Here is a 27,934-nt window from a genome sequence, read left to right on the forward strand (position 1 = left end):
TAAATGTGCTCTGCCAGCAGCAGTGAGCTATTTTAAAGCCTGTGACATCCATTACTGTCTACGCGCACTACAGTCTATTGGTTCACATCTCCTGACACCCTAACTAGAGGACCCTTGGCCATGTCTCTCATTGTCAAGCCTGAAAATGCTCATTGAACTTACATGCTCTAAGAGCAGACAGCAAGGAAGGATCCAGCAGGGATCTACTCGATTTTAGCAGCCTTTTTAAGCTGCAAGAAAGACATGAGTGACCTCTAATCCAAGTAAGAACCTGGATATGCTTTCAGCTTTGGAAACTTGTCCTTGAATGAGACTGATAGCTATATAAAATAAAGCACTAGAAAACCATCACTATAATAGGTGACACTACACTATCACTACAACTAAAGTAGAAAAATAGCAGGTTGCTAATAATAGTTACTGACCCTTCTGTGCTGCTTTTTACTTAGGATCTCAAAGGCATGTGATATTCCTCCACGTTCACCAGTGTGGCTCTTGCAACACAAGGTTGACTAAAGAGAATACTAAATACAGGAGAAAATAATCTCTCCAAAGCAAGGAAATAATCTGCAAACTTTGAGAAGCAGTGAAGAATCATGGGATCATTCCAGGAGCTAATTACATTTCAGAGGCCTACCTGTAAACAGCAACAAAAGTGTTTTATTTTAATTAGTTGATTAAGTGAATTACATTTTAAGTTAATGATCCTCTCTGTATTGCTGCTCATGTTGGCTGGAATTCCACCGGAGAAAAATCCCTGCTTATAACATCTCTTTCTCTATCAGTTAATCCCAGACAAGACACTATTACTCGTGATGCGACTGGAAGAATTTGCCTCTTAATTGGCAATCAGTTTTCCCTCAGGCTAGTTAACAGCATTTGCATTATAGCAGCATCATTTTTTATTTGCAAATTGAACATGGAAAGTCAAGTTTCAGCAGGTGTCAAATGTTTCTTTTCCAGTCTCAGAATCCCTTGCACGTTCAGAAAACACTACTACTTAGGTAGCAGGTGTTGTCATGGCAATTCAGTTTGTTTAGTTTTAATTTTTTTAGTTGAAATGTATTGTTGCATGCTTTATTTGAGACAAATACAGGATGACTCATATCTGCAGACTGCTGGAAAAAAACAGTGTTACAATTCTGCCACTAGAACTGATTTCTTCTAACGCAAAACTGAAAGTTAAAGGGTGCTACTTAAAGCCATAAACAATATGACATAAAAATACTTGAGGGATTGTCTGTTACCCTTTGCTGTAATAGAGACTAATGAGCTTGGAAAAGCCCTCATTTCAGCACAGCCAAACCCAATCAGAACACATAAAGATTGTGAGGCAAGCGAAAAAATTATGAGATTAATAGAAATTTATGAGGAATTTCATTTGCTTTCTGATTTTGGAGCATTTTAAGCTTTTTCTCCCAGCTCCCAGGGACCCGAACCACAGATTTCTTTCCAAAACTGCTGCAAGAGCAATCATAAGACTCAGACCATGCCCTCAGCCAGTGACACTATTCTTCCTCAGTGCATGCAATGGTGCAACCTACCATGTACTCAGTTCCCCAAGAGCCAGGGAAGCAATTCATGCTCCTGATAAATAACAGCACTCCCACATTACACCCAAAGGCTCCAGTGCACAGGGACCTACAAATGGAAAATCTCCCCACACTGGGGATTTCAGCAAGATAGCTAAAGGAAAAATATTCTCCTGTGGTGGGGGGGGGCAAGGGGACTGGGGAGTCGGGTGGGTGACATATCCAGAAGACAGGTGATAAAAAACGCAAATAAACTGGTATTTGGGRAAAAAAGAGGTTGTATGAAGAAAGGATGATCTGAAACACAAGCAGAAAGAAGATTGCTGCCTTTTCAGAAATCATGGACCTTGTTAATGCTCTTCTTTGAAGAAGTCCTGTGCATTCGCCAGGTGCTCAAGGAGGTTTCAGTTCATTGTAATGGTAAGAACTCCTTTATTAGGGAAAAGAGTTTCTCACATTAACAACTGAACTGATTATAGCTCAAGGCTCTATTCATCTTCTACAAAGCCCTAAAATCAAGTGTGGTTGATGGGCCACTTCACAATAACCTCCTCCTAGAACACGTGCTGCTGCAATTATAACCAGGTAGTGCTATTTAAGGGTGTTGCCTTTGAATTGTATGTATTTGTGCTTCCCCTGGGGAACTGCCAGTCCAGCCATACCTTCCACATGAGTTTATTTTCCTGATCTGTATACTGTCAGCCTAAACAATTTCCTTTCATAACCTGAAAAGGAAATCATACTGTGTCTATCCAGTGTGTTCTGTGGAGTAAAGTGGATTAAGACTACACACAAAAAACGAAAAGACAGACTAATTCCAATTTAACATCCAGATTAAAGTGTCAGTTAGACAGAAAACACTCATAACTGATAAAAGTGCCTGTATATTCCCTTTCATCAAAACTTTTACATCCAAAGGAAAAGATCTGCCAGTCAGTGGAAGATAGGCGTATGAAGAATAAAAAGACACTGATAAACACACAGCTGCAACTTGCTGAATAGTAAGATAACCCCATTAGAAGGTGGGTTTGCATGCAACATGGGCACATGAGGAAAGGCAGATTATATTGTCCTTTATAGCTTTATAGCYTACAGAGTTCTGTTCTAGTGGATGGCTGCTTCTTAATGGTTTCAGCACTGTGGCTAACAATCTGAAAAATGCCAAATTCCTGAAGAGTAATACTTTCAAAGAGCCTGCGTCTTTCCAATGAAACCTGAGCTTGCTGTCAAAGTTGCAATACTGGAAAACCTGGGATTGATCTTGTTCTGCTTTACTCTGTAAACCCCTGAGGTGTTACGGGTGATAGCGTGCCTTGTGATCAAACACGATCCTCAGCTCACCACTGACAGCAAAGTGCTCCAGAAGTCACTCAAACTAAGCTTCCAGTGCCAACCACCCATGGATAACTGCTGCAGAAAAGGCTCACCAAGGCAGCAGGGGATGGAGGGTCCTGTGGAGAGCACCTGAGATACTCGTCAYCACTGATCCTCAGGAAATTAAAAAACAGAGCTCATAAACCCTCTGTGATAACATTTCTGGAAACAGTCCATCATGCCCTCAGAGAGTTACTGCCCGGCACTAGCAGGAGAGAAAGCAATGTCCTGAACACGCTCCTTTGCCTCAGAGACCGTTTGGGTCTAGCCCTCCAACATGAAAGCTTTCTGAAAATGARATGTGTTGCCCTTGGGAATAAGCAGCCTGTGCTTCAGCTAGGCACTCTCCACTCCACATGTTGGCTTTTGGCATGGAAGGCTTATCGCCTAACCAGCATTTGTAATGAGCTCCACAGCTCATTAAAAATGACTTAACAAGATGTTCTCCAGAGCAGTACTGCCTACCTGGGTTTGTTCATTAAACCAAGAAACCCTGACTAAGGGAGATGCTCAAGTCTTTCACACRGCCCTGGGAAAGCAGGTTCCTCTGGGAATAGAAAGCTACCGTAGGGTGGCATTTGCTTTGTAATAYCATCTTTCAGACTGGCTTTATTTCTTTTTCCCCTCACCTCTCTTGGGATAAAGAAATATATATTTTAAATTTAGCATACGGATTGCCTGGCCACTGGGTGGGCATGACAGCAATTCTTACYGACACTCTTTATTACCTTTGTCCAGAGATCAGCCCTGCGCTCCAGGTGACTAGAGGTTACATGTCAGGGCTGAAGTTAAGCACCTTTGGGCACAGAGTAAAAAGCACTGGCAAAACAGGCAGAGCTTTTCCACTAAGGAAGCATGTGCAAGCCCAGCTAATTAAGGGCTGATACATTGCAGGAGTCCATTTTAATGCCAGCTCCTAGCCTAAGGTCTAGCACAAATCCCATACCAGAAGAGCATGCACTTGACTTCTACTGCCTTGGCAGAAATGGCTGGCTCAAGGACCTACTTCTTCAGCACAGAGCTGCTGTATGCCTCTTGGTAGTTCATTCCCTTTGAAGTTATAACCGGGATGATTAAACATATTGCTCAGAAAACAGTCACAAATCTGTGTGAAAAGAATATATGCCATTTTTTATGTATAAGCATTTATTCATCTTTCTACTGTACTGAATTCTCATTTACCTGATTGAAACACTAAAGATAATGTAGAAAGCCAGTTTACAGAGAGAACAGTTCGACCACAGGAGAATGCTATCTCAAGGCAGTCYTACTAGAAATACATTAATTATTTAAATAGTGACAACACAAATAAAACTGCTTCATGCCCAGAAAAAAAATGGGCTTAGGGATGTCACCAAGCAAATGCCAGCAGGAATTATTACAATTTGATTCCTAAAGATATACATTAAAAATATATATTTTCTTAGTTTGGAATTGACAGGATTTAATCTTTTTCACACACCTTGAGACATGCTGTGCACTGGACTTTTTTTTTTTCTTTTTTTCTTGTCTTATTATGGTGTTAGTAATACAATCTGCTTATTCAGAAGCCTCCTACTTTCCCCCCCCCCTCCAGAACGGCAGAATAACGAAATGTTGTGCAGAATGTCTGAAGCATGACAGCCCGCTGCTTAACACTCTGCTAACACTCCAGCTGCGGCTCAGTACACTGTTTACATAAAGCTGAGCAGCTCTCAAAACCTTCCTAATTACATTCTTCTTCAATTTTCATCTAATTCAAGCAAGAATGTTGCAGCAGAGGTCTGGTATCGGTTCCTGTATTGCAGTAACTTACCCACAGCAGATTTGGGGCTACGAGATTTCAGCGACTGGAAATCCGCGTCCTTTAAGGTAAGGCACRGGAAAAGATACTTCCACTCTGTAGCGTACAACAGATCATGTGGACAGGTTCTAATGGCAGTGTTYAAGAATAGCAGGATTTCCAACACTTTCATTTCTGCCTCAGCCAAGAAGTGGAGCAATTTTCTTCTTCCGAGCTTTCTCTTGGCAGGCAACATACTCAAGGACACACAGAATGTGGCTTTCATTTATTTAACTACAAGTTTTAAGATATTTGGCAAAATTAGAAAATCCAGTACCTCACAGGGACCACAACATTCACACTCTGACTTCCAATGTTCTTATTTGTACCTTTGTTCAATTTTTATTRGAATTATAGCAATTTAAGATTTTGAACAAATTATGAATTCTTTTAAAAATTGAAAAATTGTCAGATTTCAGAATATTTCTACTTCTAATGGTTAAATATATCAATTTTCTGCCCATGCTACAGTCGAAATTTGTGCTTTCCAAGATTAGAGAGGATTGTATTCATGTCACACAGAACGCACGTTCATGCTTGTCCAAGCTTGGCCATACCAAAGGTCTAACCTTGACCAGGTTTCTCTCTCCAGCAGTGACCAAAAACGAATGTCAAGAAAAGCATGCAAGAACAGGATAAGAACACAAAAAACTTTTCCAGTTTCTAGCTAGTAAGATATCCCTCAGCTGGATGTTGGTTTTGCATATTTAGTAGCTTAGATTTCTTTCTTTAACTTAGTGAATCTCTCTCTGAGCCTGTATAAGCTTTCAGCACATCTACAGCATCCTGCTGGAAGAAGTTCCAGAGCTCAATTACCTGTTGCATATAGAACCATCTCCTTTGACTTGTTTTGAACCTGTCTCCTCTTAGATTCATTTGATTCACTTTAGTTTCCGTGTTGGGGGAAAAAAAAAATATTCAAGTGAACCAATACTGCCCTCCTCCATGCAGTCATGGATGTGTAGRCCTCTCCCTCATGTCCTCAGTCATCTAATTTACACTACAAACATCATAAGAGCTGACAAAATCTGACCTCATTAGAGAATACTTTTTCAAAYCCAGGTTCAATCATAAAACCTATTCCTAATCTTAGCTGTACTCCACTAATCCTTGCCAGACTCAGAACAAACCATACCTGTATAACTCACCAGTCCACATAGAAACGTTGCAGGAACTAGCAATACTGCTTTGTTTTCACCCCTTATTTTCAGCCAAGACCCCAGCCTCCAGTCCAAACTTTATGTATGTCACAGTGACAACCCCGCATTTCCAAACTATTATTTTTTTAATCCCATTTGTTGCCACCAGYCTTCCTCCTAGCCTCACAGACTTGGCAAAATCTTGTAATAAGTTCTCAAGTTTGTTGAAAATCATAACATTTAGCCTGGCAAGGTATGCACAATAACCACATTTACAGCTCAGTGCAAATAAAAAGTCTTTTACTTGCAAACAGCAACTCCCATTTGTGCCCTGCGTAATCTTTGGAGAATTAGAAAAACAACTCCCCTGCTGCCCAAGCACTAACCCTGCCTTTAGTGATATTTCAGGCATTAGTACCCCACTCCAAGATTCCTCTGGGCAAAACTGACCTTTCTTATGGCTTCATGGGGTTTCTCCCTTCTGGCAACAGAGTGATACTTTCAGTCTCCACACACAGGTAGATTTGAAGCCATTTGCCTTCACTGACATCAGACTCCAAATAGAATTGAAGGAAGTGCAGGACTTGGCACTAAGCTTAGCTCTTCCACTTCTATCCTCCTAAATCCTAAAATAAACTGCAAATAACATCCTAGCTTTACATTCAGTGCTATGGCCTAATTGCTGCCTCAAAACTCACTAAAGACTTCTCACACCAACTTTTCAGATGCTACTGCTTTAATTACCCACATCTGAAGAACATGCACTGCTCAGCAGCTTCTCCTAGCATAGTACATAACCAAAAACTCCCCTGATTGCCAGGATAACCGCCAGCTGGGTAAGTGACTACACCCAATAGCACAAGCCTGGATATCCAAGGTCTTTTCAAGCCTTGATGTTCTAGACCCTCACCTAATGCCACCACCAAMTCTGAGGCCAGCAAGTTGTATCAGATCCAAATCCACCCATACGCAATGTACTCAGCTGACAACGTCTTATTTTCACCTTGTGGAAATCCCAGGTTTGAAAAAGAATTTTTCCTCTTCATCTCTCTCTTTCTTACACCTAAACTGAGTGCTAGCCCTGAACTTCAGCCTGCCTTTCCAGCTGGCCAGACACACAGACCTGCCTGAAAACTAGGCCAATGCCGTTCAACCTTGCTGGCTCCAGCTGACATCTGGTACAGCCACATTCACTGGTGTAATGTTAGTTCTGCAGCAATCATTTGGGCTCTGACCATGGTAAGATGCAGCCCCTTTTCCCCTAACTCACAGCCAGTTCTATCCCTAATTCTTCCAAGAGCTCTCAGGCAAGAATTACAGTTTGAGCAAGAAGGTGAGGAGGAAAAAGCCTTCCTGCCCACCTTTCAGGATTCAGCGCTCACTCGGGCTGCCCTAACTCTGCTGTTGCAAGCCCCAACACCCCACAAATTTTGCAAAAAATTTGCCACCCATAGCTGTCCAGAAGCTTATGCTAAGGTATTATCCAGCTAGATGAATGAGTCCTCCCCCAACTCTGAGAGACTGGTGAGATAGAAAAATAGAGAACAGCTCTCTGACCCCTGTTTTCTCATTTGTAGATAGATCCTGCAGGTCTAGTATGAAGACTAATGCTGCCAGTGGAGACATGCCTATAGTTAGCTCTGAGGCAGTCAGTGGGTCACTGACTATTTTGAAGCCAAAGATTTTTGTTTAGTTTCAAGAAAGAAGGCATTCCTCAGCAAGCTTAACTTGCCAGCAGGTGGATACTGCAGGCTTCAGATAACACACGGTATCCRGACGATCGGGTTTTTGGCTCCAGCTCAGGGTAATGGTTGGGTTAAGGTTTGAGTTTAGGAAAATAAGAACTGGAGCAGACTCTGCAGGTCCCGCAGATCTAAGATGAAGGCTTATGCCAGCAGACTAGGGTTAAGGTTAAGGTGAACAGGAGCTCAAGGCTCAGCTTCTTTCTAGACTCTAAAGAACAGTGGTAAGTGYTGAACAGGGGCAACAGCAGGGCCCTGAAGGCACTAGCAGGACAGCCAGGGGAATCTGGGACCTCCATGCACTGCCCATCGCTCCAGGAGCCCCATTTAAGTTCAGCCATGGCTGTTGGCTGGAYTTTGGACCCACATTGTTGTCTTGTCACCAGCCCTGTCTTTGGCCCTATCTYCTCATAGTATGCTCTGGATGGACCCTCGGCCTGGTTCATCACCTTGCTGAACCAGGGGCAGTCGATGGACCCCATCACCACACCCTGCTCTGCCCCTGTGTTCAGCCCCATGGAGTTGCACCCCTTGATGAGGACTTGGCCTGCACAGGGATCACCCTCAGCCCTTGGCTCACCTGCTCTTGCTGCTCTCTGACAAAATCGCAACCCTCTTTCCCCTAACTTTTCCCCTACCCATAATTTTTCCATGAGCTGTTGTGTCAGCCAACGTCATCCTCGCTCCTGGCAGCAGACCTCACCCTATGGTTTTGGTATTCAGCAAAGAGGAGTCTTTGCAGGATTCAGACACAAAACTAATCTTCAGCTCCTGTCGTCAGGAACTATACCCAAGCGTTCACAATGATTGCTTGGTGCTAGTTTAGGAGAAAAGGAACTGACAAGCTCAATTAAGAAGCATGGCTATTAGAAAGCCATAAAATGTCTGGGATCAGGGCTTTCTGAAGGGTGTTTTTTTTTGTTTTGTTTTGTTTTGTTTTGTTTTGGATGGAAGATGGAGGCTTCTGAGTCAATTGGCTAAAGTGAGGGTTAGGAGCAAGCTCAGTAGGAGTGGAAGAGCTAGGCTTACTGTGGGATTTTAGAATGCCTTCAGAGCTATAATAGYGGTTATCATCACTGGCAAGGGGAAATGACTGTTTGGAGCAGGAGGTGTTGCTGGACGACAGGTGATGCCAGGGTTACTGCTGGCACTAGGCAGGAGCTGACAGCAGTGCTCTCACCTGTCTTTCATGAGACTTATAAAGTTCACAGTGCAGATGGTAAAAATAATCACTGTCAATACTCCAAGAATGACTTAGCTTTCAGGTTTAGAATCTTCCCCTGTCATTATAAAATGTGATGAGTCAAACATACAAACRCATTTGCAGAGATTGAAGTAACTGGAATCAGCCGAGGATCATTTATAACTTGATTACTTCCGTCTCAGCATAAATATGTCAAAAACAGACAAAAATAAATCCTTCACACTGCGTCACAAGGAGCTCAGTATTGATTTCTCCACCAGAAATGCTGCRCACAGATCAGAGCTTTTCAAATCAGACATCATGTTTCCTGAAAGCAGTTTTAGCCTTGATGGTAATAGGAGCTGTTGTTGCATTATCACAAGGATCTCCCAAAAGAGATCCAGTCTGGTTTTACAGCAGATGCTGAATAAGAATTTCTTGAACTTAAAAYGTATCTCAGCTGCTATTGCACTGCTGGAATTAGGAACTAGCAAGGCCAGAAAGTGGCACAGAGGAGGACTGTTCCCCTTTTCATTGAGACATCAAGAAATACCTCCAGAAACTTCCAAATTTTCTTTCCCCAGTTTAGTAGCAAACYAGAGCAATCAGTTATTCACCTACCCTGTCTTAAAAGCAAATCAACTTCCTTCCACTCTCTTGGAGCACTCTTCCAGTTAGACCTGGAGCAAAGACTATCATTTGTCAAATCACGCTACCACTGCCTTACTGGTCTGGCCCAACAGAGCCAGAAGAACGTAACATCATCCTGACCATGCACAGGGTACCAGGCAAGGAAAAATCATTTTGCAGGATTTAAGCATCTCTTTCTCTCAAAAAAAGAAAAAAAGACTACTGATAAAATAACAAAATGAAAATCTGCTAATGCAAATTTCAAATTTGTTATTTTAATTATTCCCTGGCAGCCCATCCTACTCTCAGCTAGAACTGTGTTGTATTACATCAGTAATAGATGCTCCTTGGATCTCTCCTCCTGCTTTCAGAGTACTAATTAGTCATCAATATTCTACTACGAGGCATGATCACCCTCCCCTTCTACAAGCTTCATCTGAAGCAAAGACTGAGCATTTGTGTCTCATATCTCAGGAGGAATCAGTTTTAAGGTTGAGATTAGGCCTTAATCACTGGGCTTTCTAGTCCTGTGCTCAGACAATTAAATTATATGGTTTGGGTTTTGCATAAAAATAAAACCACCGTTTTCAGTAAACAACCGTATGTAACATAATTCTACAGGAACTGGAGCATGCTTTAGGGTTCAAATAATGCTGATTGTTTTCCATTCTAGACAGAGCAATAAGAAGCAATTAAGTTAACACAACAAAACGGAGTTCTCATTCACCATCTGTAAAACATTTTAGTTTAGGAAAAAAATAATGTTGAGATGACACTTTTAAAAWTTTTTTTTGATTAGTGGTATTGTACCTTGTCAGTAAATATGGTGAGAATGAAGCTGGATTGTCCTGTTCTGAAAACATTGGCATGGATCCTCCCATTATCCAGAGGCGGAAATACAAAATGAGAATCACCTTCAAAGAAGAACATCTAGTTTAGTAACACGCTACTGAAGAACTAAGGCCTCCAGCAATTTTTTTTGATAGCTCTCTTATTTTGACTAAACCACTAGCTGACTTGCTTCTGAGCATATAGTAAAACGTCAGTTTTGCAACCCTAAGCATCCTTCAGGTGGCAAAATTCAACCCTAGCGTCCTTGTTCATTTTCCTGACTCTCCGAGGCTGCTAGGAAGGGGAAATGGCAGTGCCCAGGGCTCACACAGGCAGGAGGCCAAGTGGGCTATACAGAGAAGAGCCTACCCCTGACTCCCCTACACAGTCCCCTGCACTGCTGCCCCCTTTTTCACCCCATCAGCTGCATCCATACTYTCTCACTATGGAGTCCAGGAGAGCTTTGGAACTAAACCCTCCAAGGCAGGTGACTGCATTAGTCTTCTAYGAGACTATAAGTATCCAAGTGGTGAACATCCCAGTTCCCAACACAGCATGCTACGCTTGTCCCACCCTGTTCATGTGCACGTTCGCGTGCACRTGGAACTGGCACACCCACAGCACAAGCAGCATTTCAAAGGACAAATCTGTCACCCTGTTGTGGCTCTGACTACGGAGTTTTACAAACAACCTCTACCTAAATGCAGAGGGAAAGACAGGGCTGATACCTTAAAAACCACCACTATTCACTCATGTTGGCATTGGTCTAAGGACAAGCTCATATTGCATAACCCGAGACTCTGGAAAGATCTCTGCTGGCTGGCACTTCACCGTCTTCCTGGGAACCACTGGTCTTCGCAAGAGGAGCAAGAGGATCTGGCTTACAGAGCAGCACAGGGAGCTGCACATCCAGCAGGCTCCTGCTGGTGACCATTTTTTCCTCCTGCAGTTTGTGAAGCCATGCTTGGAGTGCCCCAAGGACCAGATATTTGAAGGCAGAGCTTTTCTTGTGACTCTCAGTGAGGCTGCTTTGAAACTAACAGCATGTCATTGAAAGTCAGTATTTGCCAGTCAGCTCAATGATACACAGGTTCCCCCCAAATTTAGGGACAGAAATACTTGCAGATGATTACAAGRTTGTAATGACAACCACTAATAAATTGTAAGAAAATCTGAACTGAAAACACAACATAGTAATATTCTTTTCTCTCTGTCCAGCTGAAATTTTCTAGACTACGTCCCAAGACAAGTGATGTGTTAAGGCCTACCATCTCAGCTTTCTGACTCTGCTGGGATCCAACCGGACAAYACTTATTCTAGGCACATGTACACAAATACAAGGTCAACTCCATTCRTACTTACATAGCTTACCACCAAAGCAGCTCTCTTTAAAAATGGCCTTGCAGTATACAAGAAATTCTGGTTGTTAYTTGCAGTCAGGTAGCTGAAATGTAAGGAAACAAATATTTATTGAAATACTTTGGAGCAATAACTCATTTTTCAAACTGGAAAAAGAATTGCTTGTGGTTTGTATTAACTACCCTAAACTAACTTGCTATAATAATAAGTGATTATCACTTTTATTCTTCAAAGTCCTTTCCATGTGACTTAATTATGCCCGCAAAATAATGAGAATATTTCAAATAATACGTACTATGATATGCTGTAGTTTCCTACCAAAATGTTTTTTTTTTTTTTTAAATCATCAATGAACTTCTCAATCCTTATAAAAATCCATGTGTGTGTCTCTAAGATTGCGGTCTCCAATCTCCCAGAAGAATATATTGAGACACATTTTTAAAAGGTCACCCAAAGAGAGCAATAGAGCAATTCMGTTTCAGGCCATGATTAAAATGCAAAAACTTCTTGTTCCCAACTCTCTACTCAGTCTCTAGAGAAGGAAAGAACTGTCTAGAACTGAACTTATTTTAAGCATTTTTTTCCTAAAAGTATATTATACAAATGTAAGTTCCATTACAAGCCAAATGACAGAGTGCTATGATAATTAATGGSAACAAGTCAGACACACAGGTAGTTTCTTGTTCTAAAAGCATTTGTGAAAACCATCCTGTTTCTCAATGAGTAAAATTAAAATAATTTTGAAATATATAGTTTTGGCTCTATATAGTTTGATATAAGGTAAATGTACTTCCCAAATTCTAATGAACTTTTTTAATATAATAAACGGTACCATCTCTACGACATTAATTCAATCATAATTTCAGTTCTGTGGAACCTTACAGTTTTTTGCCATTGTAAAACAAGTGATAAGAAACAAAAATAAAGAAGGAAATACAGAAAAAAGATAAGATGGCAAGAAAGTAGAGAGAGACTATTTTAAGCCAAAAGAAATTGGACAACTTTTGAAAAATTGACAAATAATTCTAAGAAGTAAMAAGTAAGCACAATAAATACAGAACTGAAATATTTGTAGGTTCCTCTGTGTAACATGCAATCAGTAAAAGTCATCTGCCCTGGGATTTACAAAAACTACAGAATGAATCACAACARCCTGCACAGAAGTTAGCTTTGCATGCATGAAAGTCATACATTTTTTTTCCTGATCATCTAGCATATGAAATACATCTTACTTCCTCTCCAGATTCCTTAATACAGTCTATCATCTGACCACTTCTACCTCTTAAATCTTTAGAAAAAAAGAAGATTGCAGYGCTCCCTAATGTTGCCAAGAATCCTTAATATCTGGCTTTTTATTCAAAAATTTCTACAGTAGGAAGTTTGCAATTCTGGTCACCATGGAAAGATGGAGAAAAGATTACGCTGCAAATAAAAGCAGTAGCAGCAAAGCCACCATGAAACAGAGTTAGAATTTAACCARAAGTACATCTGGGTGCTCTCTAGAAAAAAAATTGCTTTTCAGAAAACTTACGTAAGTTTGGTAACAAACGATATATTGTAAAGAAAGTCGAATGACCTTAGGTCTTTGGTGTCTACTTATTTACAAATGTTGACATTTAAGCACAGAATCTAACTTAAATGTCAGACTAGTCTTCAAGGGCTGAACTCTGCAAAGTGCAAAGTTTTTGAGCTCCCATTGATTTTAATCAGGCTCCAGCAAGTACAAGCGAGATGAAACTAAGTCTTCAGCTTTCAGGCTCCAAGAAAGGTCAGATTGGCCTTCAAGCATTCACCATGGCCCTGCTCCAAAACCCACTGGAGCCAAAGGGAAAGACTCTCAGTGACTTTAACARCACTTGGATCAAACTCTGGTCTTTTGTTCCCTATTGGAACACTTTATGAAACTCAATCCCCTTGCGAATTTTAGTAAGAACAGAAGTGTTAGTTGTATTTTGTTTATATTTTTATGGGTGGAGCAGCGGAGTGCCCTCTGTTATCCAAGTTGCCTGACTCTTTGTCACAAGAAACCTGTTTTCACTTGCTTGTAGTTTTGACAAACTGTAACACTTTGGGCAGAAAATTTCCATTACAAACAGTTGCTTGGGGGAGAAGGAGGGGAGGGAGAAGGGGGAGCCAGAACAGCTCAACTTTTTCCAAGACTTCATTTAGAGAAAGAGGAACACTTTTACCAATATTAAGATGTCTGACAAGTTTGTCCTTGAGAAACTGTATCACCTCCATGCCTTGGACCAGTGAAAAATTTGTGAAGCTGCTATCATCTCAGTGCCATGTATTTTGCCACCCTCTGGAACAGCCACCCACATTCACACAACTTACACAAGTCGCTGGGAAGCAACTGCAGGGATGGGGAGGACAGGCAGACCCCACTTTGCAGCTTCCTGGTGGAGATGACCTAGCATTTAACAGATAAAGCTTCCCAATTTGCATCAAAGATATTCTAGCTGAAACAACTACTAGAAACAATACACTATTTGAAGAGCAAGCAATTCAGTGAAGAAAGCTAGGCTTCATTTTAGATTGCTGATGCCCAGAAAACTGCATCTGTGCTTCTGCTTCGGGGCTTGTAAAACAAGACYCTGATATAGATCTAAAGATTGCCAACCACGAATCCTCACCATTGCCATCTCTTTGTTCTCCATCAAGCCTGGCCTGAGGAGAAAATTAAAGACTGAAAATAAATGTAAATGGAAGGCAGTAGTTGCTCTTTCATCCTTGGCAGTAAAGTGTAGGAAAGCTTTCTCTTTACACATTCTGATTTTGACTTTTTGGGGCCTGCCCAGGAATAGCTAAAATGCTTGCAGCATTTTCACACCTTCTTTGCAGCAAGTACAGCACTATGCGTGTTACCAAACACGGTTCAAGGCATCAGTTAATCTACAAGCCAAAGTTAAATTCAAAATCCTACTTGGTCCCTCACAATTTTAAATTGTGTTGTTGTAGAAAATCTGAGAGAGGAGAGCAGAAGACAATAAAAAACCCTCTACCTTGACACTACTGCAAATCACTGCTCTGCACTGCAGTACGATCAGCAGCAAGCACAAAGGCACTGCAGTGGAAGAGAAAGATAACTGGGAACAGGTGAAGCAAGCAAGTTCAGAGCACCCTGAACTTTCTGATCCTTTCTGCAAATGCTTTTACCACTTGGCAGTTTCAGTCAAGAAATGTTTCTTTCCATAACTGTTCAATCAAGAAGCAAAAGTTTTCCATCTTAAGGAAGCTGTTGTTATGAAGTTTATGCGGAAACCATGAAAGATAACATTGATTATTGCTTGTAATCCAGCTGTTTGCCCATCAAATCAATCTACACAAGCAGCATAACCATACAGGTTGCACTCAGTGGATCAAGGTATTGTTTTTACAAGAACCATGTGGTACTCCCAAGTACCTTATGAAGGCTACCACTTGGTTCAGGAAAAGTAAGTAGGAAAAAAATTTTTCTTATGTCTGGTGCAGGCAAAGAACGATATACAGTTCAAGTATTAAATTCAAAGGAATTGCAAGCGGCACCTGGAAGAAGTTTACTTAATGTCAGCGACACTCTGTGCGCAACATATACATGTAAAACTGCAGCTTGCAAATGCATTCAAAACTAGGTTGAACTTTGCTCAGGCCACATTTAAAACAAAGCCAGGCAACAAGCCCCTTTATTTTGTACTCTACCTAGGCTAATYGAATAAGTTAGTATTACAAAAGTTCTACTGTTTTATACCTGTTTAAAACAGCTGCCGTTTATAAAGTCATTTACAGGTCAGGTTTCTGCGCATTTGCAAGCCACATAAGGCTGCCAAACCTCCCGCTGCTAACAGGATGCACCCCGAGCATCGCAGTGTGGCTCCTCCAGCCAAAACCCCCATGCACACGCGCTCCCCGCTGAGAGCAGGCGTGGGACGCGTGCGAGGGAACTGTATTCACAGTAGCTCCATGCAGCAACGTGCTACCTCCGGAGCATAGAACGAGGMGAACGCTTCAAGACGTGCGGGTCTCTCAGATTTTCATAGCGGGAAGATAAAATCAGAGCAGGAAATCCAGATTGCCAGGTTTGCTGAACGAGTGTGAGAAGAGCCTACTTGGACAGCGGTTCAACCTCCGCTTGGTGCCAGCTTTCCCGCAAAGCGAAACAGCGTGCCACTGGCTACTCAGTACCTTCTAAAAGCCTTTCAGGAACACTCCCTAAAGCGACCAGAATCACAACAAACAATAAATCCAAGAAACACTTAACATCACAGGGATTTCTCTCACACAGTTCGAACGGAGGCCAAGACAGATACTTGGCAGCTTTGGCTTCCTGAAAAGCACGGCTCATCCCAAAATCGAGTACATCATCAGCGCATTCAGAGATGTTATAATTGAAGACAGCAGGGTAGGTGGCCTAGTAAAACTCAATACTGTGCAGTTTACAGGAATGTAAACTTTGCTTGTACCAGATGGACTTTGTGTTAATCAAAACAAACTTCTCTAAGGAGCAGGCAGCTTTTTTAATTTGCCTTTAACGTTGACATCATCTTGAGTTTACAGCAAATAGCAGGACAGCTTCTCAGCTGCAGTTAATTGCCATGACTTGCATTTTGAAATAACACTTTCAAAACTCTAATATTAAGGAAAACATTAAAAGGATGAGTATAAAGCTGTTGATTTTTTCTTAATGATTGATAGCAGTAAGAGACCTCTAATCAAGACATTTTTAGACTTGGTAGGGGCTATTCCAGGTGAATTTCAAAGTGTTAGATCACGGTTAGATACACATCTAATTCCAAAGCAATTAAGTAGACTCCACTTTSGGGAATGCAAAATTTTTACAGGAGCCATATTTTGTCTGTGGAGAATATCCTTACTTCTTCTACTTACAGATAGCTTCCTCATAATCTTTCCAGTCAACTATATCTTACATTGGAGAAGTATCTTTTCACCTTACTCCTTCTTGAGGACAGCCATGAAGGGGCAAACGTATGTGACACGCCAGGGAGAAAACAAGAGGTGAAATCCATCATGGAGCAAAAAATTGAAGGAAAAGAAGAAAAAATAATGTATTCCAGACACGTCTGGATTTTTAACTTGCTTAAAATATCTGTCAATGCAGGGAAATAAAATATCAGTCATAGCTACAGCCTCTGCAAGTGAGAAGAAAGAAAAGCCCTCCTGCTTTCCTCTTTATGAGTAGTCTTGATATTCCCTGCAGCGTACGTGCGGTATCCTTGCTCCTTATCTCCCCGGAGAGCCTTAAACCCCAGCCGCCGCTACCCAGGCAGATACACATGCATAAACACACACAAAAATCCGCATTACTGACGTTTTAAAGGGCCTTAGAAAGATTTTATAAAAGTCACAAGTGTTTTAAATCATTTGCACTGCTAATGGCACGTACGTTTCACATACRTTTTCAGATGTGACCACAAGTTTTGTATTCTTGCCTTCTAGGGGATTCTCAGGGATAGTGGAGCAGGGCATAACCATGTCAGCATATACAGCAGAGAAGAAGAGTCCACTTGTGGCCATTTTATGTTATTTTAGGCATTTTTCTGTGCAGGGTGCAAGCAAAGGGGAGAACAACTGGAGGGAGCAGGGAACAGGAAAAGGGAGAGGCACAGTCAGGAAAAGGGAGGAGAGAGAAGCGGGGGTGCGGGGGGGGCACTAACAGAATACCCTTAACAGATCAAAGACGCGACCAAGAAGATGAAAAAGGGCTTCCCTTCATACCAGACATTCCACTGACGAGACAAGTAGACAAGGTGGAGCAGGGCTAACAGGAAAAGTAAGACCTCATCGAAGTATGACCACCTTCCGCCAGATCTCAGGAAACCGAAGCGCAGCGCTTGTAATTTAAAACTTTCATTGATTTCAGCCATTTTATTTCTGTATCACTCACACTCGAGGCACTGAAATCCACATGAGACTGGTGATTCCCTGTCCTGCAGCAATTAAGAGCTTGTGTAGAGATATTTCAAATCACAGCATTAGAAGCAACGCTAGTAGCAATACCTAGGCTTTGGCTCTTCCACACACTCTGTTATAAGCCCCTGTTTTCAGCTACTTGTTCTTTTGACAAGAGGTCTGTTCGTTTTGAGAGTTCATTCAGGCTGAAAGTTTTCCGTTCCACGAGCTTGTGTCAAGCCGAATTTGTTTTTCACCTTGAAAGCCTCAGCTAAAACAATTAGGTCATTTCTGAAACAGCAATTAGAGAGAAAACCATTGYTTTGCCCATATTAACAAAGTCTCACAACCAAGAGAAAACTTCAGTAGTTCCACATTTGGAGCAAGGATTTGAAATTGAGCAGAGGGACCGCAGAGATACGCTGTTGTTCCTTCCAGTGACAGCTCTCCCCACTTTCAGGCACAATACAAGCCACTGGAGAAATTCTCCATTTGCACTGCTCACTAGGGATTTGTATCACTTCTCCAAGATCTCTAGCATGATCTAGCAGGAGTTTGCAGGAACAGCATCAGGCTCTCCTTGCAATTGCTCCTGGCAAAGCAACAGAGACAGGAGACTGCAAAAGACTGAAAACTTATAGCTGGAGTGTAGGCTACAGGAGTATGTATTACAAGGGAGAAAGAGGATAAAGGGGAAGGAAAAGATAGCAAGCACCAAGAAAATAGGTAGAGGAGCAAAGAGAAGCTAGGACTGGAGAGAAAGAAGAGAAAGATGAAGATACAGGCAGATATTCACACATCTGTTGCTGCCAAAGATCCAGCAGCRGTATCCAAGAAGTCTGTTGCCACTGGAGCTCGATTCGCTCGTGTCCCTGGTGAGCACTTAGGAGATGAACTGCGGCGCTGGAGGCAGGAAGCAGTCTGCCTTCCCYAGTGTGTCTGAGCTTAAGAAAGCAGCTGTGCTTCTGCCTCACCAATCTAGCACGAGCAGATGGACCTGAAATCACGGAGGATACCCAGGACTCCTACGGACCAACTGCCTTTGCGTGTTTGCACGCAAAAGAAAGCTGGCAGTCCTCAAATGCAGCTTTCCCCCAAAGCAGTGGAGTGCCCACGGGCCAAACCCAGTCTCTGCGAGAGCCAGCCTGGCAAGGGGGCTGCCGAGGATTTCCCAGGAACCTGCACACCCACTGGGCTCTGGCAGGGACCTTGTRGTCTCTGAGGTATCCAAAACAGGTCCTCTAATTGCCGACAACTAGCTTACTTGCTAGCTTTCATGTAAACAGAGGAGGAGGTTATCCTCTAGACATGCACAGGGATCCATTTTTCTGAGTGGAAATTATTCAGGTGTCCCCATGAAGTAAGTGGCACAGTAAAAAGTTACAAAAAAATAAATAAAATAAAAATAAAAGATGTGAAAATAAAAATAAAAGACRTGGATGGCTGCTGCATTACTTTGATGCTCTCCATAAAGTGTTTCATGTTAGTAAATACAAACTTTGGTCCAAGTATTCTGCTTATTTACAAGAGCGAATTGTGGTGACTTAAAATTACGTATGTGGAATTACAGAATAGGGCTCTAGCTTTTTGCTGCTGTCTTTGCCTAGGAACCCAGTCAGCAAACTTAAATATATATATATACACATATATATATATCTATATATATACACACACATATTTTATACATACACATATTTATATATATATATATATATATTTATATATATATATATTTATTTTTATATATATATATATATATAAAAATGTGTATATGTAAAGAGATGGCAAAAGTTTCCAACAGTATAGAAGAGGAGTAAGAAATCCCCTTCATCGGTAAAGTGTGTCAGAGAAAGAGTGCAGAAACCGACAGCTGTGAGATGTGTAGTTCCCCTGCAGTGTAGCCTGTACAGCCACCTGTAGTTAGCACAGCAGAGGAAAGATACACATCTCAAAGCAGGAAATAATACAGACAACTTCTAACAACAGTGAACTGTCCAGGATTCAACTCAAGTCCTAAAAAAGATTGAGTAAAAAAGGAAAAAACAGCACAAGGAAGAGAACAAAAAAAGACACTAACATACTCAGCAATTTAATTACTCCCCAGGGACAAACACATGGCACTGCACAGGCAACAGCCCACCAGCAAATGCAGTAGCAACTTAGTGAGCACGAACATATTCCACCACAAAATACGTCCAGCAAAAGAAGGCTCCCCAGCCACCCAGCCCGGAGGCAGGGCTGAATGTGTCCACCTCTGCCCGCAGCTACCASACAACACAGAGAGCAGACAAACCCCCTGCCTCAGGGAGAAGAGGCCCAGCACCTTCTCCATTGATCAGGTCTACCAAAAGCGACAGCAGCCACTAGTAAGCACAGAGGCAGGCAAGGGTTGACTGGTCCCAAGCRTTCCTGAAATAGCTCTTTAAAGAGTGTAAATAACTTACTAATCCAGCTAAACAGTTTGATTTGAGGAAGGAAGGGAAGAAAGGAAATTTCACAGCTGAGCTTTTCACCCTTTCAGTCAGGGTGAATACTTGATTTTTGAAAACGTTATGTTTGCAAAACTGAGTTACACTTTTCAAGTCTCTCTTTGGGTTGACCCCAAAGGATAACTTTTTGCAATGCTTTAAAAGTCAAGGAGGCTCCTGCAATGCATTGATGACAACTTCTTGTCACAAATGGTGGAGGAGCTTACGAGGAAGGGTGTCTTGTTGAACCTTGTCCTTACCAACAGAGAGAGACTGGTTAGAGATGTGAAGGTTGGGGGCAGCCTTGGCTGCAGTGACCACAAGATGGTGGAGTTCAGGATCCTGCAGGAAAGAACTAAGGCAACAAGCAGGATTGCAACCCTGGACTTCAGGAGAGTGAACTTTGGGCTCTTCAGAGACCCACTTGGACGAATCTCATGGGTTAARGCCCTAGAARGAAGAGGGGTCCAGGAGAGCTGGCTAATATTCAAACATCACTTCCTCCAAGCTCAGAAGTGGTGCATCCCTATGAGTAAGAAGTGCAGCAAAAGGGGCAGGAGAGCTGCATGGATGAGCAAGGAGCTCTTGGGCAAATTCAGACAGAAGAAGAAAGTACACAGAATGTGGAAGAGGGGACAGGCTACCTGGGAGAATTATAGGAATGCAGTCAGAGTATGTAGAGATGCGGCGAGGAAGGCTAAGGCCCAGCTGGAATTGAGTCTGGCAAGGGATGTCAAGGACAACAGGAAGGACTTGTTGAAATACATCAGCAGCAAGAGGAGGACTMGGGAAAATGTGGGCCYRCTACTGAATGGGGCAGGGGCCCTAGTGACAAGGGATACAGAAAAGGCAGAATTACTGAATGCCTTCTTGGCTTCAGTCTTCACTGCTAAGGGCAGCCCTCAAGAATCCCAGAGCCTGGACRTAAGGGAGAAAGCCCGGAGAAGGGAAGACTTTCCTTTGGTTGAGGAGGAWAGGATTAGAGACCTTCTGGGCAAGCCTGAAGTCCACAAATCCATGGGCCCGGATGGGATGCACCCACGGGTACTGAGGGAGCTGGTGGAGGTTGTTGCCAGGCCGCTCTCCATCATCTTTGAAAGGTCCTGGAGAACTGGAGAGGTGCCTGAGGACTGGAAGAAAGCCAGTGTCACTCCAGTCTTCAAGAAGGGCAATAAGGAGGACCCAGGCAACTACAGGCCAGTCAGCCTCACCTCCATCCCTGGAAAGGTGATGGAACAGCTCATTCTGGATGTCATCTCCAGACATATGGAGGARAAGAAGGTGATCAGCAGTAGTCAGCATGGATTAACCACAGGGAAATCCTGTTAACCAATCTGATAGCCTTCTGTGATGGCGTGACTGGCTGGGTAGGTGAGGGGAGAGCAGTGGACGTTGTGTACCTTGACTTCAGCAAGGCTTCTGACACTGTCTGCCACAACATCCTCCTAGATAAGCTCAGGAAGTGTGGGTTAGACGAGTDGACAGTGAGGTGGATTGAGAACTGCCTGAATGGCAGAGCTCAGAGGGTTGTCACCAGTGGCGTGGAGTCTAGTTGGAGGCCTGTGGCTAGTGGCGTCCCCCAGGGCTCAGTACTGGGTCCCATCCTGTTCAACTTCTTCATCAGTGACCTGGATGAGGGGACGGAGTGCCTCCTCAGCAAGTTTGCGGATGATACCAAGCTGGGAGGAGTGGCTGACACACCTGAGGGCTGTGCTGCCATTCAGAGAGACCTGGACAGGCTGGAGAGCTGGGTGGAGAGGAACCCCCTGAGGTTCAACAAGGGCAAGTGCAGAGTCCTGCACCTACRGAAAAATAACCCTAGGCACCAGTACAGGCTGGGGGCTGACCTTCTGGAGAGCAGCTCTGCAGAGAAGGGCCTGGGAGTGCTGGTGGATGACAAGTTGACTATGAGCCAGCAATGTGCCCTTGTGGACAGGAAGGCCAATGGTCTCCTGGGGAGCATTATGAAGAGTGTTGCCAGCAGGTCRAGGGAGGTGATCCTGCCCCTCTACTCAGCCCTGGGGASRCCKCATCTCAAGTGCTGTGTCCACTTCTGGGCTCCCCATTAAAAGAGAGACATGGAGCTACTGAAGAGAGTCCAGTGTAGGGCTACGAAGATGATCAGAGGGCTGGAGCAYCTGCCCTATGAGGAACGGCTGCGAGAGCTGGGCCTCTTCAGGCTGGGGAAGAGAAGACTGAGGGGGGATCTTACCAATGTGGATAAGTACCTGAAGGGAGGGTGTCAAGGGGACGGGGACAAACTCTTTTCAGTTGTCCCACGCAACAGGACGAGGTAATGGTCAGAAACTGAAGCACAGGAAGTTCTGCCTGAATATGAGGGGGAATTTCTTCCCTGTGAGAGTGACAGAGCACTGAACCAGGTTGCCCAGAGAGGTTGTGGAGTCTCCTTCTCTGGAGATAGTCCAGGCCCGCCTGGATGCAACCCTATCTAACATGCTGTAGGTGACCCTGCTGAGCGGGGAGGTTGGACTAGATGATCTCCAGAGGTCCCTTCCAACCTTACTGATTCTATGATTCTATGAAATAATGTTTTAGGGTTTTTTGAGTTTTTAAGCAAGTATTTCTGTCAAATCAAGTGAAACTGGCAGTCAAAGGCTGGTTTCAGAAGGCGGCTTTGGCACAATTTGCAAAGAAGTTGAGGGCGGAGGAAAATAAGTGCTTTAATTCCCTATGAATGTAGCCTGAAAGAAATACTGCTTTATTTCAGAATTGGTTTGTTTTGAATTTTCTTCAACTCTTCCATAATTTACTTGTAATCTGAAACTACTTGTCAAATTCAGCTTGAACTCACATTTTTCACTTAATTGGAGAAGGAAAAAAATCCACCCACAACAAGTTTGAATCCACCACAGTGACGGGGCAGAGGGGCGGTGGACCTTTAGGTCAGTAAAGCAGACAGTGCATGGACAGTTATCAGCTTTAATGTCCACAACCAATTTACGGACATCTAGAACCAAACAGCAAGTGACAAAGCGAGAACAAATGGGAACAAATGACAGGAATAAATTAGGGGGACATTCACATATTTGTCACTCTTTCCTCCTCCTCCTGCCTTAGCTGCCTTTGCCTAGGGCAAAGCTCTAAAGTAAGAGCTAGGTTGAAGGGCAATGTTAGCAGGGTCCTTCAGGGGAACAGGCAGAGAAAACTTGGCACTGTACAGACACATCCATGCACCATCTRGTATACGATGCTGCTGCATCACTGCAACAGCAACAAGTTTGCTTGTAAAAGTACTCACAAAGATAGAAACGCTTGCATGAATTCTCCTGAAGATTCTCTAAATTAAAAGGGATATAATCCGTTTATTTACACCAAAAGTTTTATCAAATTCACATGATGGAAAGGAAAAGCAATGATCATGGTTTTAATCCAGGTTTACAGTCAAAAGTACTGGTGGCAGAGACACTGAATTTAGTTGCTTAAAACTGAAGCTTGGCCCATTTTCCACAAATGTTTCCATCAAAGTGAAACCCACACATCAGCTATTTAAAAAGCAGCTTACTAGATGTCAATGCTAAACACTTCAGGAAAAAGGTACTTCCTTTCTGGAAAAATTCTAATCTGACGGTTTGATCTAGCATGCCCCTTTGCTTCTGTCAGATTAAATAAAGCAATCTCTAAATATGTCTCAGACATGTCTAAATACAAAATAAATGGTAAAAARCTTCCTCACTCGTTTCTTGTTAGGAAACAGTATGTTATTTTTAACAGCCTCAAAAATAGTTTGTTCTTTTTAAACATGAATGGCACAAGTCTGTTAGCAATACAGTGAAGAAGAAAAATAGTTCATTCTTCGGAGATGGTAGCCTTTCAGTACAACTTTTTAATGTTTGCAATCAAATGCAACTTAATGCCAAAGTTATACTGCAACACAGAAAGAATCTGAAAGAAAACAATTCAAAAACTGGCAGCAAATGACCCCTTTTGTCAGCAGCCCCCTAAGTAAACTGTGCTTGCGCTGTTACTGTTGGCATGAGACACCAAACAATACACTTCCAACAACTTTCATCTCTGTCAKTTTCCCACTCAATCACACACACACAAATCATTAAATTCTTCAATTAAAAAAAAAAATACCTCTTCTTTCATCACAGCCACTCATGGTTCTGTTACGACAGGGTTCGTTTTTAAGAAATAAATACTAAAATCTGCAATAGCCAGTAAAGATCAGTGGCTTGCTTTAAGCAGACTTCCTTTGCAAAGCTATTCTTTACACACTGTCTAAATAGATAATAAATAGTGAAAGCCAAAATCATATCAATAAAAGAATAATTCCGAAACTTGGCAGAATTAGAAAAAATAATTACATTTTATCCTATTTTGACCATGATCCAGTCTCATCTATTGCCAGAAAAGTAAGGCTGCAAATATCCCAGTTCTGTTTTAGTCACTAAAATCTTTTGAACTGTTCTTTTAATTCACTTTGAACYGCACTGGCAACTTTCAAGGATAAGTAATAGCAAGAAAACTACATCATTTTGTAATCTCCCACCTCTACAGAAGTGAGTTTAAATTCTTACACTTAAAAGCCCAGCAATCTTGAAAGATCCTGCCCAGTTGCTCACAAGAAAGCTTACAGGATGTTGCACTCAGCCAAAAATATAAGTCATTTCTGCAGTGGGGATTTTGCAACAGCCTATAACACATCCTCTGAAATGTTTGTGGGAAGGAACGGGACCTGACAGTTAGTAACATTCAGATGCGATTTATAAGGATAACCAAACATTCCCACACAGCTGGTAGCCTCTCTTCCCCAGAAACCAAACCCTAGAAGGAATGTCACCCATTCAGCTTGAGGCAAATGAGTGGAAATACTTCACGAAGTTTGTCCAATTCATTACCCTCCAACGTCGCCATAGCCTGGGTCATTTGGTAGGTTACGACCAGCACCACTTTAACAAGGTCACCTTCTAACACACTCGATGTGTACTGTGTCTCCACGCTGCCAAGGGGGACATCTATGCTGGCTGCTACAAGGGGCATCCTCAGGCATGACACCTATCTCCAAAGTTAACTGAAAGGAGATGGTATGCTTGCCAGGAGCTCCCTCTTGGGCGACCTTCTGAAGGTCCAAGATCTGGCAAGGGAGCATCTCCTGAGTACCTCAGCCAGGCAGAGAGGCCTGGCTTTGCTCCAGAGAGCAAGCTGTGAACTCAGGCTGGGCGCTGGCAGACAGGTCTTTGGTGGGAGACAGCAGGCTGCCATGGACAAGGAGGAGCCCCACACCATGGAAGGGGTTTTAAGTTCCTCAGAGGACTCCCCCATGGTCTGGGCTTATCCAGACAGACACCAGCCAGTGATRGGATCAGGCCAAAAATGATGCAAATGTCCAGACAAGAAGATGAAGCTGATGGAGGAGGGAAAAGGAGAGAAGTAATATTTGAGCTACCATAATCATGCCACTCATTTTTAAAYGCTAGACAGCATAAAGTATGCACACGCGTTTGATTAGGTCAGAGGTACTGTGGCAGGGCTGCGTTGTCCTGGGTTTGGACACGGATCCCAGTCCTGGCACTCAGCCGAGAAGGACATGGTAGCCATGACAGGGACAAGCTGTGGTGTGGGTGCTGCTGTCTTGCCAGTCTGCTGCCCCACCAGCTCCACGGTCATCATCGCCAGGACGGAGCAAAGCCAGGTGTCTTGTCTGGGCCACAGAGGTTTCAGAAAGAGCAGACAGAGGTGCAGGTGCCAGGGCCCAACGTGACAGCAGAGCAGTACTGGCTCCTTGGCACAGCCTTGAGCAGCGAGAGCAGCCCAGGGCAGCTCACGGGAGCCCGTGRCCTCCGGAGACCTGGCTGGGACCTGGCGGCTGCAAGGGAAGAGYAAAGGGGCCACCTGTGTTCCTCAGTATCGCAGCAATTCGGTTCAAGTTAAGTTAAGAGAATKAATTCTTCAAAATTTATTTGTATAGAAGACCTAGGAGAAGTAAAACTTTACCAAAGGTGATCTAAAGACTCTTGCATATATTTTCTCACAAGAAACAGATCTTTTAATTATACTAACCAACTCTTTTCTTTTTCTCTTAAATATTTGTACTGCATTTGCTTGATCCTGTCGTTAAACTTAATAAATAGGCCCTTGTCGAACAACTTAGAAAAATGTATCAGCCACTGTGGGTTATACTGCGAACCAAGACAGGATTCGGATAACTGACATTATTTCCTTATTTGAGTTATTGATTAAATGCTACATCCGTAACGCAGCAATCGGAATTGTTATTCCACAAACATTCTGAGAGAAATAAAGACTTGCTCCAAGTGCCAATCACATATACTCTCGTGGTTAAAATGCAATTAAATAGGTAATGCTTCCAGTACACCCACAAGCTAAACAAAAACAAATCAAAGAAACCTGAGCTGTGGAGCAAAAATATATACATATATTTTAAAATATAATTCAAAAATAAAAGTGTCAATACAGGCTGTTTGTTTCTAAAACATTGCAAAAACTTTCAAATGAAATGTATACATATTATTTATACACAGGGAAAATGGGCTTTTCCCAAAATACTCCTCAGTAGGAAAAATCTTCCTAAATAGCAATGTTTTACTTATTCCAAAAAACGCTCCTTCCCCACAATGTTTTTGTGCTTTTTATTTGAAGTTTTTTGAAGTGGTAAAATGGATGGGAAGAGGGACAAGAAACTATTTTGAATTAACTTCAATTAACTCTTGTCCTCATATCCTAAGGAACAAAGATTATTTTGAGAAAAAACAAAAAAGTTTAAGAATAATACCAAACGTACTAATTTGCAATCTCAGTCTGATCACCAGAAATGAAAATTAAAGAAACTGAAGAAAGCAATATCCTCACTGAAGGATGTTGGACTGATAGAGAGTAAACAGCCAGAGGCAAAGGCAAAAACCCATGCAGTGGGGACACTGGAGACCACTCCAGCAGCTACTGCGAGACCACCGCGGAGCCCAGCAAAGCAAGCAATGAGTCTGTGTGCGGTTATCTCCCGCTGAGGAGTAAGACTAGGCATTTTGGAAGAGAATAGCTGTACATCTTCACTGAGATCCTAACCTTTCAAACCGAGTTTAACTTGCTGATCCCACATTGCTAAGAATGGAGCAATTTCCAAAACAGCAGCAGTTTCTATTAAATTTAGTCAACACACGTTGCTGCTGCATTGGCCCATGTAAGAGGCACAAGAACTACACACTAGCTCTGTTTCAGAGCTGCTCCTGTTTGGTGACAAGTTTCTAAGCCGAAGTTGCACGGCCAGCTGAAAAGGCAAGCTCAGGGCAGGGGTTTTATTACTATATTTTCTGAGCAGAGAAGCACCGGTTACCTTAGGTGGCTGCTGCTCATCAAAGCTTCCTCTAGAGAGCACAGACTTGTTTAAGTGCACTTTTCTTGAGCAAAGCTATTTCTCCTGCTCCACTTCTGTTTTCTTGAGTTGATAGCTCAGGGCTATGAGAGAGAAGACAGAAAAGGGCACTCTCCACAAAGGCCAGAAAGAGAAGAATTTTACAAGATGCGTGGAGTGAACCAAGTCAAAACATTGATGAACATACTGTGCCTCAGGCAACTTAATAAAACTCATATTAAGAAACCACTACAAATCATCTGCTTGAGTTTAAAGTCTTGACTAAACCATATGTGCTGCATTACCCCATTGGCTGGTCAGCTTGGGTAAAAAGAAAAATTCTGTCAGGTTCACTGGTACCTATTACAGAGTAATAACCCACTGTACAGTCCCCTCCTATTTTTTTTTAATCATTTGTTTATTTATTTTTACATCTAATGAGCTTATTTTAATGCTCTGATCAGATCCAGAAGTCTCCACTTCTTGTATGCCCTTTGCAAACAGCCACCTGACAACATGCCAGAGTGATAGTCTCCAGAATTAGGACAGAGATGTTGAAACACACAGAGGCAAATTGATCCAATCGATCTGTAGGAGAGCTGAGAAGCACATGATCCTTGAAGACCTTTTTT

The 27,934-nt window shown here is 42.6% G+C and overlaps 1 protein-coding gene across 1 annotated transcript in view; it reads right to left on the reverse strand.

Annotated features, from left to right (window-relative positions):
• TMTC1 (transmembrane O-mannosyltransferase targeting cadherins 1) overlaps positions 1-27,934 on the reverse strand; it is a 154,090-nt gene that overhangs the window by 75,788 nt on the left and 50,368 nt on the right. The window contains exons 7-8 of the mRNA XM_085324129.1: positions 11,616-11,697; positions 10,233-10,336 (exon numbers count right to left, since the gene is read on the reverse strand). Of these exons, the coding sequence (XP_085180255.1) occupies positions 10,233-10,336; positions 11,616-11,697 (186 nt within the window). The remainder of the gene's footprint in view (positions 1-10,232; positions 10,337-11,615; positions 11,698-27,934) is intronic.

This window comes from Rhea americana, unplaced genomic scaffold (assembly GCF_003343005.1).
Source record: "Rhea americana isolate MKP2758 unplaced genomic scaffold, rheAme1 scaffold_9, whole genome shotgun sequence".
NCBI lineage: Eukaryota > Metazoa > Chordata > Aves > Rheiformes > Rheidae > Rhea > Rhea americana.